The 16,636-nt window shown below is 42.5% G+C and overlaps 1 protein-coding gene across 2 annotated transcripts in view; it reads right to left on the minus strand.

Annotated features, from left to right (window-relative positions):
* The window catches only part of MLH1 (mutL homolog 1), a 37,723-nt gene that overhangs the window by 14,921 nt on the left and 6,166 nt on the right, over window positions 1-16,636 (minus strand). For both annotated transcript variants that reach the window (XR_013975474.1, XM_080934530.1), the window contains exons 4-11: window positions 14,073-14,146; window positions 11,302-11,374; window positions 10,191-10,282; window positions 9,099-9,141; window positions 8,642-8,730; window positions 6,489-6,601; window positions 2,943-3,036; window positions 1,114-1,267 (exon numbers count right to left, since the gene is read on the minus strand). Coding sequence is in view for 1 of the 2 variants with exons in the window: in XM_080934530.1 (XP_080790656.1) it covers window positions 1,114-1,267; window positions 2,943-3,036; window positions 6,489-6,601; window positions 8,642-8,730; window positions 9,099-9,141; window positions 10,191-10,282; window positions 11,302-11,374; window positions 14,073-14,146 (732 nt within the window). In the remaining variant the exon portion in view is untranslated. The remainder of the gene's footprint in view (window positions 1-1,113; window positions 1,268-2,942; window positions 3,037-6,488; window positions 6,602-8,641; window positions 8,731-9,098; window positions 9,142-10,190; window positions 10,283-11,301; window positions 11,375-14,072; window positions 14,147-16,636) is intronic.

The raw sequence follows: 16,636 nt of genomic DNA on the forward strand, positions 1-16,636 counted from the left end.
ACGAGAACAGCAACTTTAAAAACGAAGCTGGGGCTGGCAAGATGGCTCGGTGGGTCAAAGTGCTGATAACTGAGTTATGACAACCTGAGTTAGTCCCTGGAAGTCACCACTAGGAGACTGACTGTAAAAGTTACCCTCTCATCTCACATGCTTCCCATGTGCACGTTCACAATAATGGAAAGGAGGTGGCTTTACTTAATTCAAAGGGACTTAAGAGACTTTAGCAAGGAAGGCCTGGTGGCACACACCTCGAATCCCAGTTCTTGAGAGGCAGAGCAGAAGGGCCAGAAGTTTAAGGTTCCTCAGCTATATGCAAACTCAAGGTCAGTCTAGGCCATGAAACCCTGTTTTCCCAAAAATAAAATAAGCAGACAGAGAACCAACTTAAGAGATTTTAAAAAATGTAACCAATTATATGACCTGAACTTCTCTGGATACAGAATTAAACACACCTACTATTAAACAGACTCTCAGGATAATTAAGATATTTGAATAAGATTAGATAGTACTCGATGTTATTGCTATTCATTTTATTGTGTGCCATATTTATATTATGGTTATATAAGAAACTTTTTCGATATATAATGAAGTACTAAGGAAGAAATCAATGTCTAAAGTGTCTTTAAGATATATTTTTCTCTTTCCTAAGTAAGACAAGAATATATAAAATCAGTAAGGCAAAATACTGATGTTATTAAAGGTGGGCAACAGGTATATATACTACTTAATTTTATCTGTGCTTAGAAAACACATAAAAATTAAAACAAAGTATCAGCTCTATTTCAAAAATGGAACACTTCTTGGAAGACAGTCGAAATCCAGAGGGGGCAGTGGCTCAGGTAAGAACATCGGCTGTGCGAGTGAGGACGTGGTTCAAATGCTCAGCACTCAAGTAAGGTCTGGCCTGGCTAGAGCATCTACTACCTAATTCCTGGGGGTAGAAGCAGGCAGATCCTGAGAGTCACTTGCCAGTCAGCCTCACTCAGACTCAAGGCAGAAAGGAGACAGAACAAATTCAATACCCTGCTCTGGCCTCTGCATACAAGTACATGTACCTGGAACACACACAGAGACACTCAAATACATAACGACCGTGGAGGCAGAGGTCCTCACCTGGGTGAAATACATCCTGGATGAATTGGAGCCCAATAGCTTGCTCTCAATGTGCTGCTGCACACGCTCCAGAATACTCTCCTCATGAAGAAAGTGAACTTCGTGCTTGGTGGGGTGCACATTGACATCCACGTTCTGAGGACTGATTTCCAAACTAGCATGAAAAGACAGAAAGACCACAGGGGATGGGAAAACCTACATGTGGTGTCATGTGATGACTAAACAGCATGGCGAGGCCGAATCACCATGGTCTGAAACCTCAAGTCAAAGAGAGTGCATGCTATCTCTTGTACAGGAGCTGTGTGGCTCTCAGGGACATGCACCACCATCCTTGGCCTTGGCGTCCTTTATAAACTGGACACAGCAGCTCTCCTAACTGCAGAATGGCAGCGGGGATTAAGCCCATGCGAGGCATCTTGTGTGTGCATGTTGGGGGTGGAGTAGTTACTGCATGTCAGCTGTAAGAACTGCTGGATTATGTGACTTCAGGCAAGTAGCCAATGTCTCTGAATGGTTTCTCAGCTCTGAAGACAGGGTAACTATCAAACTGTCCCTTCCCTCACTTTCCAGAAGATGCAGAACTCTCTAATCAGCTCTGTCAGCAGAGGGCACTACAGGCAACACAGCCCACAGCAGCTCCTCAGTAGAGTGCCAAGGACTGTGTCCTGCACTTCTCCCAGGTGCAGCAGCCAGGCGCACTTTTCATCAGGGCCTTATCTCAGCAACAGGGTGGTGAAGACCGGAATGGCGAGAGGCTCCCCATCTCAGCCCTGAGGAGGGGCTGCTCTCTGCACCGTTGTCCTGTCATTGATCTCTCACTATTTAACCCTCTGGTACTTGGGTTCAGTATGTAATTTCTTCATTAAACTTTACTTGTTCTGTTGCATGATTTCTATGTCCTATAGAGATCCTGCCTGGTACAGAACAAGCTGATTACATCACAGATTTACTATCCAGCAAGGAAACACATGATGGAGTCAACAACTGTACATTATATCTAAAAGCCGCTCTTGTCCATGGCCGTAATGTCTGATCTCATCTAGAAACCATTTTGAAACATGATTTTTTACTTTCTCTCATTTCAGAGAAATCAGAACAAAGAAAACTTTCTTATTTTGAGACAGGGTCTTGTTACACTGGCCTAGAAAAGTAAAATTCTCCAAAACACCGGGCTTATAGGAGTGTTTTGGAAGGCTCCGTTGAGAATTAACTTTCCAACCTTGAGAGATTTCAGTATGCATTGGGCCCTGTGAAGCTTTGTTGCAAAGAGAATGGCCATTTCTCATGCCGACTTTTAGAGAAGCTTTTTCAGACAAGCAGAACAAGACATTTAAAAAGACTCTGACTGCTTGGGGTTTTGTCTAAATCAGGCAAGCCCTCAATTCTGAGTGATAAGGAAGCATGCCTGCGATACTCTTCAGGGGAGCCACCGACATCTGCCAAGCCAAGGCAAGAACCCTGCAGGAAGGCAGGCAGGCAAAGGCTGGCCAACCAGAACCCGTGTAAAGAGGAAAAAATATGTCTTCTGACTTCCCCACTTATATTCCATGCCCCATGCTCTCTCGCTCCTTCCCTCTTTCTCTTACCCCACCCCCAAATTAACTAAACAACAAGAAAGAATCTTTTAAAATGTTTAAAGACACCTCACAGGGCAGGATGCTGTCTCCCGACCCAAGTGGAAGGAAGCACAGTCTCTGAGTGAGTGGGAACGATACCACTTTCCTATGGAGGGACGGGCCTCCTTTCAGAGCAGTGCCCAGGACCCGTCCTGCTGACGACTGATAGGCAGTCTCTCCCACAGTGCACTGAAGTGTCTGGTGCTGCCTTACCTGAGGTACAGGAATGGGTGTGTGTGTTTGGGCAAATACGCTGCATATACAGTTTCTATGGCTTTTCTCAAGGCAGTTGATTCTACCAGACGGTCTGAAAAAACAAAAGGAGAGTTAACCAGATCATACTTGTCCTTCAGATGAGGTCACAGCCTCATCCTCACAGATGACCATAAAGTCTCCCCTGGAATGACAACCTTATCAGATGCCCAGAAACAAGGGCCCCCTTCGTCACCACTCCCCAGCATCTCACTACAGGCTTGGGGTTTTTCCTCACATCGAAGCAGCAGAAAAGATGAGAGGGTATCCAATTCCACCTGCTCACTTGCCTTCCTCCCATCAGCCCATGTACATTAGTTTTGCTGGCATTGACCCTCAGCAACGCTCAGACATTTCAATCCACAAAGACAAAGCTACCACTCACACATGCCAAATATTGAGCAAAACCATAGTGGTGGATAAACTATGCTCAAGTGTCCAGCCCTAGAAGAGAGATGTGTGTGATCCATGGTGAGGTGTGAGAGCACTAACTTTGTCCACAGAGGGTTCCATACTAAATGAAGAAGGCTAAGAGCAAGCTCCCAGCATCTCAGGCACTATAAACAGCTCAGTGCATGCACTGTGATTTAAATGACCCAGGCTCAGAGAGTATAGAGAAAGGCTAGAAGTTAAGACTAAAGATAAAGGAAGATCTATTTCAAGAAATTCTTTCTCCTGAGACATATTTTAAAGAATAACTTAATGAACTGTTGTTCTATACATTGGTAGCTAAGAATATAACACCTCTTTGTATTTCTAACAAGGGTGATGATTTTATCAAAGCCACACTTTGTTCTATAACTCCTGTGCTGACAACACAGGCCTGGTGGTGTACCTAACAAGACAGACGAGGAAATCTTGCTGAGATCTCTGAACTCGAGGCAGGCTTTCACAGTGATGGGTGTCACTGTCCCTGGGTGAGCATATGCAGTAGGACAGAATAGAAAGCTGGCCTCTTTTTGCCATTATGAACAAATTGGCCAGCATTAACGCATACTATGGTACACGGACCCAGCAGATATATGACCAGGCCAGTCGCATGATACTTAGTTGACTTTTGCTTGTCTGCTCTATGGTCAACATGTGTGATATAAAGCAATTATTATTTTAAAAAAGTCTTACGTGCACGTATTTATTTGGGGGAGGGACAAGGACATGTGGAGGACAACTTGCAGGAGTCAGTTCTAAGATGTGGTCCTGGGACCAGAACTCAGGTCATCATGCTTGCTAACAAGTACCGTTACCTGTGGAGACTTTACCTTGTCCCATAATGCTGTTATTCTTATGCTTAGAAAAAAACTAATAAAAACAATGTTTCTAAGTCTTACATGTGACAAGCCTTATTATTTATTAGGCTTAGGACTTCTTAATACAGCAGGAAAGATGCCTGCTAATATAAATGGTATTAACAGAACTTGTCTGACAGTGGTTGGCGTCTTGTAACTGCTCCTGGATTGTGCTCAACAAGTGCTATAAAATATACATGATGAGCCAGGTGTGGTGCACACCTGTAATCCCAGCACTTGGGAGACAAAGGCAGTGAATCTCTTATGAGTTTTCGGCCAGCCTGACCTAAAACAAGTTCCAAAACAGCCAGGGCTGTTAGACAGAGAAACCCTGTCTCAAAGTCCAAAACCAAACCAAAGCAAAGCAAAAGCAAACAAAAAAAGATCAGAACATACGTAACTTGAGGGCTAGAGAGGTGGCTCTGTGGCTGAGCACCTGCGTCTCCAGCGCTAAGGGACCGGACTCTCTTCTGGCCTCTGCAGGCACTGCACTCACACATAAATAAAAATAACTAAAAATGATTTTGTTTAAAGATGTGTAATTTAAGACATTTACTGCCACTTACTGCTAAAGAAGGAAGAAAACACACATTTCCAATAGCAAACAAAGAAGACAGCAATGAGAGCTGTGATGGCTGCTTTACAGTAAAGGCAAAGGGGCCGCACTGTGCACAGACACCGTGCATCATGTACAGTGCTGAACTATCCCCAACAGCATGGAGACAGAGTCAGCCTACGCAGTCACCAGATAAATGAAAAATGGAAATGTGCTCCATAAACACAATGGAACTTTATTAAGTCACAAAGAAAAATCATCCAGCTTGCAAAAAAACAAATGGAATTTGACATGATATTAAGAGAGTTAACCTGACCTCGGAAGACAGACGTGGCATAGGACAGAAAACTGGGATATGGAAATAGCAAGGGAACTTCTAGGCAGGGAAGGTCATGGGCAGGGGATGGGAACTGAGGAAGGACAAAAGTATATGTAAAAATGCCATGAGACCTTTTACTTTGTATGCAAATTAAGAAACAAAATAAATATAGCTATGACTTAGAAAACAAAAGAAACAACAAGCACCTGTGAGGGGTGACCCTCCTCTGCAGGCTGGAGAGAAGGCTCAGCAGTTAAGAGCACTGCTGCTCCTGCAGAGGGTTAGGGTCAGTTCCCAGCACCCACATGGTGGTTCACAGCCATCCTTAACTCTAGTTCCAGGGGATTAACCACTTCTTGCCTCCAAGGGCATCAGGCATGCACATGGTAAACAAACATATAGGGAGGCAAAACATTCACACACATAAAATAAGTAAATCCAAAAGTCAATGTACCTTGAAAGCCTATACCCATGTCTCAGGTGTGCTATCCTTTCACCCTCTCAGTGCCCATCTCTATTCAACAGATTCTTCGTAAACTCCAAGTTTGTTCAAAATAAAACTTCGGAGAATATGAAAACCAAATGTGTGGAAAGATGTTTCTCTTGTCTGAAAGGATTCTAAGTTCAGACTACTAGGGATAGGGCGGTATTGTTACTCTATCATGTATCATATACCGGATATCATGTATCTTTTTATTGAAGTCTCTAACATTACCTACTGAGGAGGTTTGAATATGCTTGGCCCAGGGAGTGGCACTATTAGGAGGTGTGGCCTTGCCAGAGTAGGTGTGGCCTTATTGGAAGAAGTGTGTCACTGTGGGAGTGGGCAATGAGACCCTCCCCCTAACCACATGGGAGTCAGTCTTCTCTTATTGGGCCTTCAGATGAAGATGAGGAACTCGGAGCTCCTTCTGCACCATGCCTGCATGGACGCTGCCATACTCCTGCCTTGATGATAATGGACTGAACCTGTAAGCCAGCCTTAATTAAATGTCATCCTTATAAGAGTTGCCTTGGTCATGGTGTCTATTCACAGAAGTAAAACCCTGAGACAATGTGTATATGCCAGTCTTGATTTTCTACTGAACAGCAGCCCCACCTAGAGGCAGAAGAGGGTCTACTTGTAAAGGCTGTGATGAGAGCACAGAAGGCAATCTGGCCTATACTGCTCAAGGTAAAGAACTAGAGTGTGACAGCCAACAATACAGACAAGATAAAAATTATAGATGCTTCCAAATGGGACCAAACTGTGACATGAAGTCGCCCCATGTGTGATACCCTGGGAGTTAGCAACTCTCCGGTTCCATACAGCTCTCTGTGTAGACACTTAGCTCTTTCTCACTTACGGTTGATGAAGAGTAGGAAAATGCACTTCTTCACTGAGTAGTTTGCATTCGATATATAGCCATTCATTTTGAAAGCTAGGGTTTTATCCTCACACCCAACTTCTATCAGTTCTCTGTTTACAAAAGAGAAATTTGGAGACTTTTGAAAGCACAAAAAAATCTTAAGTGTCAGAAAATAGTAAAAAACAGTAAAAAACAGGGTTCCTTCCCATAAACCAACTATGCCTCATAAAAAACCTGAGACTAGGTTCAGCTGAGGTCCTACAAGTATTCTCTACATCTGTCTGTCCATCTATCCAACCATCCACCAACTCTGTGTAGGCACCTACTCAGTGTTTTCAAGTGCTTGTGCGGAGTGCTGGGCACTGCTCTAACTGCTGTGAGGATGAATCGAAGCTCCCAGTCCTTACTTTGTTTAAGTTTGTTATCATAACTAAATCCCAAAGCTTTAAGCCCCCAAACTCATCTCTGCTGACCTGAAACCTTACTATACTGATTATTGCCATAATGGATTCCCAAGAGTGTTTACTGGCAAGGACAGGTAAACAAGAACAGGCTCTCTGAAAGTCACACTTACTTCTTCCTGTTTTCAGAATAACCTACTGGCAGCTAGTTAACTCCTAGTAGTCTTCACACTCTTCACTATCTCCAGAGATTTCCCCTCATACCCTGTTATTTTTATTTTGAGGCATCAGCACAACCTGCTAATGGATAGCATAACTGTCTTGTTTCCTTCTGACTGGAGTGCTGTGAGAAGAGTCCCTCTACTCTTCACTGCTGCATCCCTACCGTAGCAAGCACTCACTAGATTGTGCTGCATAGACTGAGGCTGCTTTTCCTGCAGTAATCGGTCCCAAGTACCTGGGTGGAGAGCGCAGCCTGCAGGGTTGCACATACACACTGACCCACAAACTTTCTTCCTCTGATGTGTCATGAGGCCAGACCTGAAACCTGCTTCAGGTCATGTTCTCTAAGGACAATATCTAATCTCTTACAGCCCATGGGGATTCCAAGGCAAAAGCTTGTCAAAGTTCTTGAAAGCTGTGATGCAGAATACAGAGATCTTCCTTGGTTCTAGTTTTTAAAATTAGCTCTTTTACATTTAATTATAAATAAAAGTGTGATAACAAACAAACTACTTGTTCTCTTGGTTGGACTCAAAGAATGAATAGTTTGCCCTTGGAAGTAGAAATTTAGTATTAGGACAACTGTCAATGCTTTTGAAACTGTCATGGTTGGAATATGCTTGTCCAAAGGAGTGGTACTATTTAGAGGTGTGGCCTTGTTGGAGTAGGTGTGTCACTGTGGGTGTGGGCTTTAAGACCCTATCCTAACTGCCTGGAAGCCAGTCTTCCTCTAGCAGCCTTCAGATGAAGATGTAGAACTCTCAGCTCATCCTACACCATGCCTGCCTGGATGCTGTCATGTTGCTGCCTTGACATTAATGGACTGAACTTCTGAATCTGTAGACCAGCCTCAATTAAAAGTTGCCTTTTATAAGACTTGCTTTGGTCATGGTGTCTGTTCACAGCAGTAAAACCCTAACTAAGACAGAAGTCTTGAGGAAAGGGAAAGCAGAGCCTGTTGGCTCCACAGGAAGAATCTTAATATTGCCACCTGGGGTATGGTGTGAAGTTCAAAGCTGACATTCCTAGCAAGGCACCTGTGATGGAAATGGTGGGCTTCACAAACAAAGGGAGCTCAAGAGGAACTCATCATAGACACAAACACTTCTCATGGGCTGCTAATGCCTGCAAATGTAGTCTTTAAGAACAGAAAATTTCTTCCAGCTTTTTCACATCACCTCACACAAAACTTAAAATAAGAATCAATAAATGTTGAATGACAAGTTACATCTTCCTAATATTAATGAACAAAAAGGGAACATGAACATCCAAGGGCAACAGAACTCTAAACTTTAAAGCTAACAAGCTGATTTATAGGCACAGCATCCAGGAGACAGAGCACCCCAGGGAACACTGACTACATGAAACAGTGATGTCACCAACTGCCACGAGGCACGGGAACAAGCCTGATAGCTGACTATGCAACGCTCATAGCGTTTACTGTCTCGAAGAGTCTCAAAATAAAAACTGGGTTGAAGAATGGAGGGAAGGAACCCAAGGGATTCTGCTCTATGATTACTGACATACCGACTAACAGCATTTCCAAAGATGGAGCGAATGTTGTCTACTGTTGTAGCATTGGGTAGTGTTCTGACATCAGCTACCGTCTCACCTTGCTGAAAAACAACAGACAACATTGTGACTTGACATCTGATGGCCCCAAGAAGTAAGAATTTTTCTTAAAAATGGTCTACTTTTCTTTCCTAATACAGAACTGTCCTTCAAATTTCCTAACTTAGGAACTGAAGGCGTGGCCCAGCCATTAGGAACACTGGTTGCTACTCTTGCAGAGATTCCGAGTTTGTTTCCCAGAACCCACATGCCACTTACAGCCACCTGTAAATCCAGTTCCAGGGGATCTGATGGCCTCTTCTGGCCTCTGTGGGCACCAGGCATGCACATGGTGCGCAGACACACACGCAGGCAAAAGTTTGCACACATAAAACAAAGATGAATATTTCTTTTAAAAAAAATCATGACTTACTTTTTTAACTGAGAAACTAATGCCTGAATTGTGTATTGAATACCTAGAAAAGAAAAAAGTAAAAGCTAAGCAGAGGTTACTTAAATGAACAATAAATTCAGCAAACTACTTTTAATTAAACAAGTTGGTAGATCTATAGGGAAAAAAAGTAAAGTTGTACAAACCAAAATACCTTGGTATAATCTATATTACCCATCGGAAAACAAAGCAACAGAGATGTGTGGAGATTACACCTCCAATGTGACTTAAGTCACAGGAAACACCAAGTCTTACAGGCTACTGACAGGATCGCAGCTAACGAACCTGCAGGTTATATTCATGGTGACATACCTAGGCTGCCACCAGGACATCCTTAACACTCGATTCAACCTCTGCACTTGATTCCCTCAGCACAGCATCCCCATCACAGCTCTTTTCCTGGTGCTGGTCCTCTCCAGTATCTCCACAACTTTGTCACTACTCTATTCACTGACTCCATAAACTAAAGAACTGTCTAGTGAAAAGTATTTATTAATACCAATTTTCTACCTTAGCACACTTAGAACTAAAACAGCCACTGAGAATATTTTTTATGCTAATTTATACAATTTTACTAGTGGGAGTGGGGAGAGTGTAGGGGACCGAATATATAACCCTGTTCCTGTATGGACAGGTATATTTTAGAAATACTGACACAAATCACTATTATGATTAAGATATGTAATTCAAGCCCCACTACAGCCAGTAAGTTGTGGGTACCACACCATGGAGCCTAGCCACGCCAATCACAGTGCTGTCCAAGAGAGAATTCCAGAGCAAAAGCAGAACAAACCAGCAGAAGGGTCACCAGTCACCTTGTGAGCAACAGTGATTTCTCTTTGGCTCCAGGTACCTAACGTTAGTTTGCTTTATCTGCCAGCAAAGGCACCAAGAGTCCAACTGGGCCCCTGGCAAGATGAGTCGGACTCAGGACTGATGAGCAAACGGACCAGAGCAGTACACAGGCCAGCCTTGCTGTTTGCACCCCACTTTCTACTACTCAATTCACAAGCACTGGGGCATATTCCTTTAATAACAGAGCTCAAGGACCCACTCCCAAATTTTGGACGGTACCTGCCAACAACTTCCAAAATTTTTCCGTACTCTTCACTTGGATTTTTTAAAGCTTTCCTCCTTGTGATTATGTTGTAAAAAAGGTCTTCCACCTGAAGAAAGATCCATTTGTCTTGTAAATTCATGGATGTACATGCAAAGTATCACACTGTCCTACAGAAAGCTGGATATTAAAGCACTGAATGCTATGAAATTACCAACAGACTGTTCTAAGTGCTGACTCGGGAGCAGAAGACATAAAGCAGCATTCCCCCACATTCACTGACTTCTCAGGTAATGAGGGATGGCTGTTTGCTAAAAATATGAGGACATTTTAAATTATTGTCTTGCTCAAGAGAGTAGACAATTTAATAAGACATAAATGTAATTCTGCAAACAATTACTATATTACAGAGACATTTCCAAACTAAGGACAATTAGAAAACTCTGGAAGAATTTGGAGTTCTCAGTAACCATACTTTGCATGCAGCTAAGGCTCCCCGAAGCCAGCACTGAAGCACAGGGTTGTTCTGCCTCCTTCCTGCCTGCCTATCGTGCCAAGACTTGGAAAGGTCCTTGGAAGCTTTTGAGACGTGCTACAGCTGGGGTCACATGAATCAGGACAGAGAGGTGCTTTAAGGACCCTCCGACTGGAAAGGCGATAAGATGCTCTAAGGCTGCTTGATGGGTTTCCTCTTGACTGATAACGCTCACATGGCCCAGCCATGGCCCTCTGGAGCAGAAGCCTAGACATTCTTTGTCCCACTGGAGACATTAGAAACGTAAAATTCTGAGATGTCTTAAGTGACTTGCCCACGGACACAGAAGTGCCAAAACATAAGACTGGGACTCCAACGTGTCTTCTGCTGTCAACCCTAACATTTTTCAAGGCCAACTACTCTGCCACTGATTTCTACCATCCCACCCCCTATAAAAGACAAGAAGGTAGGCAGGTACCATGCCATAAAACCCAATAATCATTTTTCCTACTTAGAAGCAGAACTATCACGGGACTTCCATTAAAAGTCAGAATTTACTTGATTTTTACATCAGAAATTCAGAGCTCGTTTTGGTTTTACTTCAGCATACTAAGCTGCTTATCAGCGTTTTTACTCCCATGTACTGTTCTTACCGTGATCAGGGTACCCTGGTTGCCTGCACATGGTTTAGGGGGGGCTTGCAGTTTTCCATCTGAGTAACTTGCTCTAGTCAGAAAACAAAAAGATTATTTGTATCTAACAGGATGCTTATCCAAAGCATAAAAATAAAAATCATAGTACAGGCAGTGGCCTGTGTCTGCTACCCCAACACTGTAAATGCTTTACAAGTTCCTGAGCTGCATAAAACATAAATACATTAATATGTCCCATTTAAAACATGACAAACTTCATTATTTAAAAAAAACTTGTAAATAAATAAAAACATCATACACCAAAAACTAACCAGGCCCAAAGTCTATACAACTCAGTGAACTTCTATATAGTTAGAATAGACATTGAGAAATTAATCTGTGAAGCTTCATATTAAATTTTACACGTTCCATACAGAATATATTTTATGCACTCATCCTTGAGAACTAGCAAAACAATGAACTTTCTAATCTCTTCCATATTGTGTCCATTATCTGGATTCAGTCCATATTTCCACATTTTAAAAATGAAAATGATATCAATCATTCATTATATATAACACAGCCATATTATATATTGTTAATTGAATTTTATTTTAAAGCCCTATTATAACAAATTTTGCCTGAGCTATTCACTTCTGAGTTACTAACCAACAGCTTTGCCACAGTTTAAGGGAGCTAGCTGTCCAGGCTGCTGCAGTTCTGCAGCCATTTGCCTGCTAAGGTCCTGGGGATACCTGCCAGCAGCAGTAGGGGACACTTGTGATCCAGCACTCTAGAGGCAAAGGTGGAGAAGGGCCATTGCAAATTCCAGGCAGCCAGAGATTTTTGTCTCCAAAACAAAACAAAACAAAATACAATTTCGCACAAGAAAAACAGTCCTTTATACAAATGTAGATTAATGTGATACAGGCGCAAGGTCAGTCCTTTATACAAATGTAGATTAATGTGATACAGTGATCCAGCAACCTACAGCCTGGGTAGGCAACTGGGGAGGTGGTAGCAACAGAGAAAAGAAGGAAACTCATTCAGGTTTTAAGGAGAAATAGTTTCAGGTGACTAGAGGGGGAAGAAAAAACCCTCATAAGTCAGAGAGCAAGGAGATTTGGAACAAATGGCACTTGGTCATTTGTAGAGAGAAGGGGCTGAAAAGTGGGTCAGAACATTTAGAAATGTAACATTAGTTAGTGTAACTATTGCTGTAATGAAACACCATGACCAAAGCAACTTGGGAAGGAAAGGGTTTATTTGGCTGACACTTTACATCAAGTTGAGACAGGAACTCAAGCAGGATGGGAACCTAGATGCAGGAGCTGATGCTGAGGCCATGGAAGGGTGCTGCCTACTAGTCTGCTCAGTTCCATCTTATAGAACCCAGGACCACAAGCCCTCGGAATGAACAACCCACAGTGGACTAGGCACCTCCCCCATTAATCACTAATTAAGAAAATGTCTTTCAGCCAAATCTTAGGGAAGCATTTTAATTAAGGTTCCCTCTTCTCAAATGACTTTAATATGTCATAAAACTATCCAGCACAGGAAGGCACCGGATGCCAAGATGAAACCTCTAGATTTCGTCCTGCTACAGAAGGGAGTCACTAAAAGCCCTAGGCAGGGCACAACAACAACAACAACAACAATAACCCAGAGGCTTTGAAACAGGACTCATAGCTCAGGCTACCTACAAAAAAATGTAACTCACAACCGTCTCTCTGGTTTGTAACACTCCAATCAGCCCACCCAGAATTCTCACACAGAATCAAGATCCCGAACACTAGACCTGCATACTCTGAGGTACTCTCTCTTCTGTTATATCCCACATTAGTTCAGAAGACCGAGGGCAAAAAAAGTCCTGATTTAAACTCACAAACAACCTGTGTGCTTTCGTTTTTCTTTCTACATTCATTAGGTATGACTACAAGTCTTTAGCCAGTGTCAGCCAGTGCTTACAAAAAAACAAACACACAAAAAAAAAAAAAACAAAGAAACCATGGCTGTAATTTCTTGAATCCCATTTTTGGTCTGTCTCAGGACAATTTCCAAGCCTCTAGAAACTGCCAGCTAAATGGCCAGCCAGCAGACACTCCCTGAAAAGCAAGGCAGCTCACACAGGTCCAGGGAGAGGGAACCAGAAGCTCAGAAGCCAGCAACTATTGTGACTCTCCAGCATCCCAGCCACAGACCTGTAATCAGCCCAAAGTGCTGGCCCACCAGGTCAAAAGGGCAGAAATAACAAGAGCAGCTACTAGAAAACCTATGTGTGATGGACACCTTCCTGGGTGCTTGTAATATGTTACAACTTATCTCTTAGGAAGCCATGCAGTGGGGCTGGAGATAGCTTAGCTGTTAAAAAAACACTGGCTACTCTTCCAGCAGACCACAGAGGCCAAAGAGAAAGAGAACATGAAATGAGAATATCTCATTACCTAGAAACTTCGAGAGAACCTGTATTCTTTTCCCAGAACCTACACATTGTGCTCGCACTTTACAATCATATGTAACTCCAGTCCCAGTAGATCCCATTCCTTCTTCAGGCTGCCAAGGGCACCAGACATATACAAGATAACTAAACATGAATACAGCCAAAATATCCATACACAAAAAACACATTAATTTAAATCTTAAAAAGAAGCCATGAAGTAAGAGAGTACCCTACCTCATGATCATCCCTGTGGATGAATACTTTATCCACAGGAATGGAAGAAAAATGAGTATCTTAGTTGGGGAAAGGTAACACTTACATTCAGGGTGGACACAGAATCATTATTACATACCTGTATGCACATTTTCCGTCAGCTGTTTTGGTTGTAATAGTGACATGAGCCACATGGCTTATGCTTGCCAAAGCCTAGGGAGGAAAGGGAACCAGATGAAAGGAAAACTCACTGTTGCTTCATCAAGACAAAGATTATCTAACTTGCCTCTTCCACTCTACGTTAGCGTGTCAACAATGAACAATCTAATGCTGTTAAGAGAGAGAATCTAATCCATAGGCAATTACTAGAATAAGGGAAAGCATATGTTACAAACTCCAAAAGGAGCCAACCGAGCTTCTGTGTTAACAGTAACTGTATCTCATGGTGCTGCCACAGGGTCTGTGCCGGGCAGTTTCCATTACTGTAACAACACACCAGCTGAGCAACTTATAGACAACAGGCTTCTATTAGCTCATGGTTTTAGAGGACCCAAATAGTAGTTCCTGATGCTTTTGGTCCTGAGTTGAAGAAATTCATTGTGGTGTGGAGTTCATGGAGACCAAAGCCACTCACACCTCACATATAGAGGCCAAAGAGAACAGGAAGGAGTTCACTGTCCCCTTAAAGGGCACATCTTACAACCTGGAAACCACCTACTAAGCCTGACACTTAGCTTAAACTAATAACAAGCCATAGACCAAGCTTTCAGTGTATTGGCCTCTAGAGAACATTTTAGATTCAAAGGGTAATATATTCTCAGTAATGTATCTTCCAAAGAATTAAAAATATGCCTCCAAAAATCATTATGTTTAATCTATACACACCAAGAAAACTCTGTTTCCATGTTACGTTCTGTTCTACATGTACTTTATCCTTATGGTAACTAGTAAGATTTCAATGCATACTATCAAACCTCTAAAAGAATTAAGTACTGACAAAAATATATTCATATAGTGTTATGCCAAAATGCCTTTAAAAATCTGTACACATTTCTTTTTTTAAAATAAAATTGTAAGATTAAAAAAAAAAAGAAATTAGGACGATATCACCATGTATACAGGCATTTCCCCTTTCGTGTTGAATCTATACATCAACATCTATAAATAAACACTTTTCGGTGCCTAGAAAAAAAAATGCCTTAAGAAATAATGGGATCTCTCAAAAAAGCTTTATAGAAACAATTATATTTTTAAAAATACAAATTTATAATTGCTACAATGGGTCTGTATAAAAATGTCTAAACACCAGAGGCAGGTTCAGCTCACTGAAAGAAGCATGACTCTGGTTGGATGGCTAAGGCAAGAGGATCACCGGAACCTTGGAGTTTGAGACCAACAGAGGAGCTTAGTTCCATCTCAAAAACATGTGAACTAAAAATAGACATGCTTTAGACTCATAGATTACTTGGTCAGAGCCACACTTCCCTAGTTCATATAATCTATCTTTCTCTCTTTCTCTTTGTAGCCAGGTTGGCCTCAGACTTGCTATGCAGATCTGGCTGGTTTCAAACTCTAGATGCTCCTGTCTCAGCCTCTCAAGTACTGAGATTATAGACATATACCACTGCATCCAGCTTGACCTTTATAATTTTCAAACATTTAAGAAACTGGATGTAGTAGTGCAGACCCTTTATCCCAATATTTTGGAGGTAAAGGCGGGAAGATTAGGAGCAAAGACCAGCCTCAGCTACATAAGGAGTTCAAGAACAACTAGTGTAGAAGACCTGGTTCAAGCCATAAACTACATTTAAAATGTAAATGAAATAAGACCTTGTAAGACAAGAGCGGCTCACAGGAGACAATCCTATATATTTTTAGGAAGTGGGCCAACATACACAGTACAGCAGGCAGCCCTGCTGCTTCAGAAGGAGCCTTTTCAAGCAGACAGGAGCAGACTCTGGGGTCAGGGTGCCTACATTCCTCCACGGTCACTGTCTAATGTGTACAGATCAGGTATCTTACACATCCTCATGAACCAGGGAGATGCAACTCTATGCTGTGGGGATTAGAAGGAAGAGCTAATTCAAAAAAGGAACATCTCTGGCACAAAGACATTCCTCAATATAAACCTCCTTCTGATTCCAGTAAACAGGAACCCCTAAGACAGACTAAGGATGCCTGAGGCCTGGAGCTTGGAAACTGACCCACAGGATTGCAGCTAGAATAAAACTGCCTTTCTACAATGTGACCAGAGGCAGCTTCAAATTAAGCCTTTCAAAGACTGTCTATTGGGAACAATTTTGAGGTTACTGTGAGCCAGAGGGCACTTGAGGCTATATTGGTTTGACCTACACTACCTAAATTACAGAGAATGGCTCCAGCTTGTGGGAGATGTACAAGTCAACCTTATGAAGGAAAAAGCGGGAGGGAGAGCAAAGTACCACAGGCTCCTGGAACTCCTCAGAGAATCCTGATTTGCCGCACACAGCATTACATGTAAGATGGCTCTGGGCACACCGGTGAGACAGCAAAAAGGAACCCATGCCAGGGTGGTAGCTGCTTCCCGTCTTCATAGAAGTCTTCACAGGTGACCACATTCCCCCAACTCCTTCTGAGTTACCTCATTAGGCAGGGCTTTCATTGGAGCATGTTGGCGGTGTGGTGATATGACTGACCAAGGATTTGAGGACTTAGGGTTGGCTC

This window comes from Micromys minutus (genome assembly GCF_963924665.1).
Source record: "Micromys minutus genome assembly, chromosome: 21".
NCBI lineage: Eukaryota > Metazoa > Chordata > Mammalia > Rodentia > Muridae > Micromys > Micromys minutus.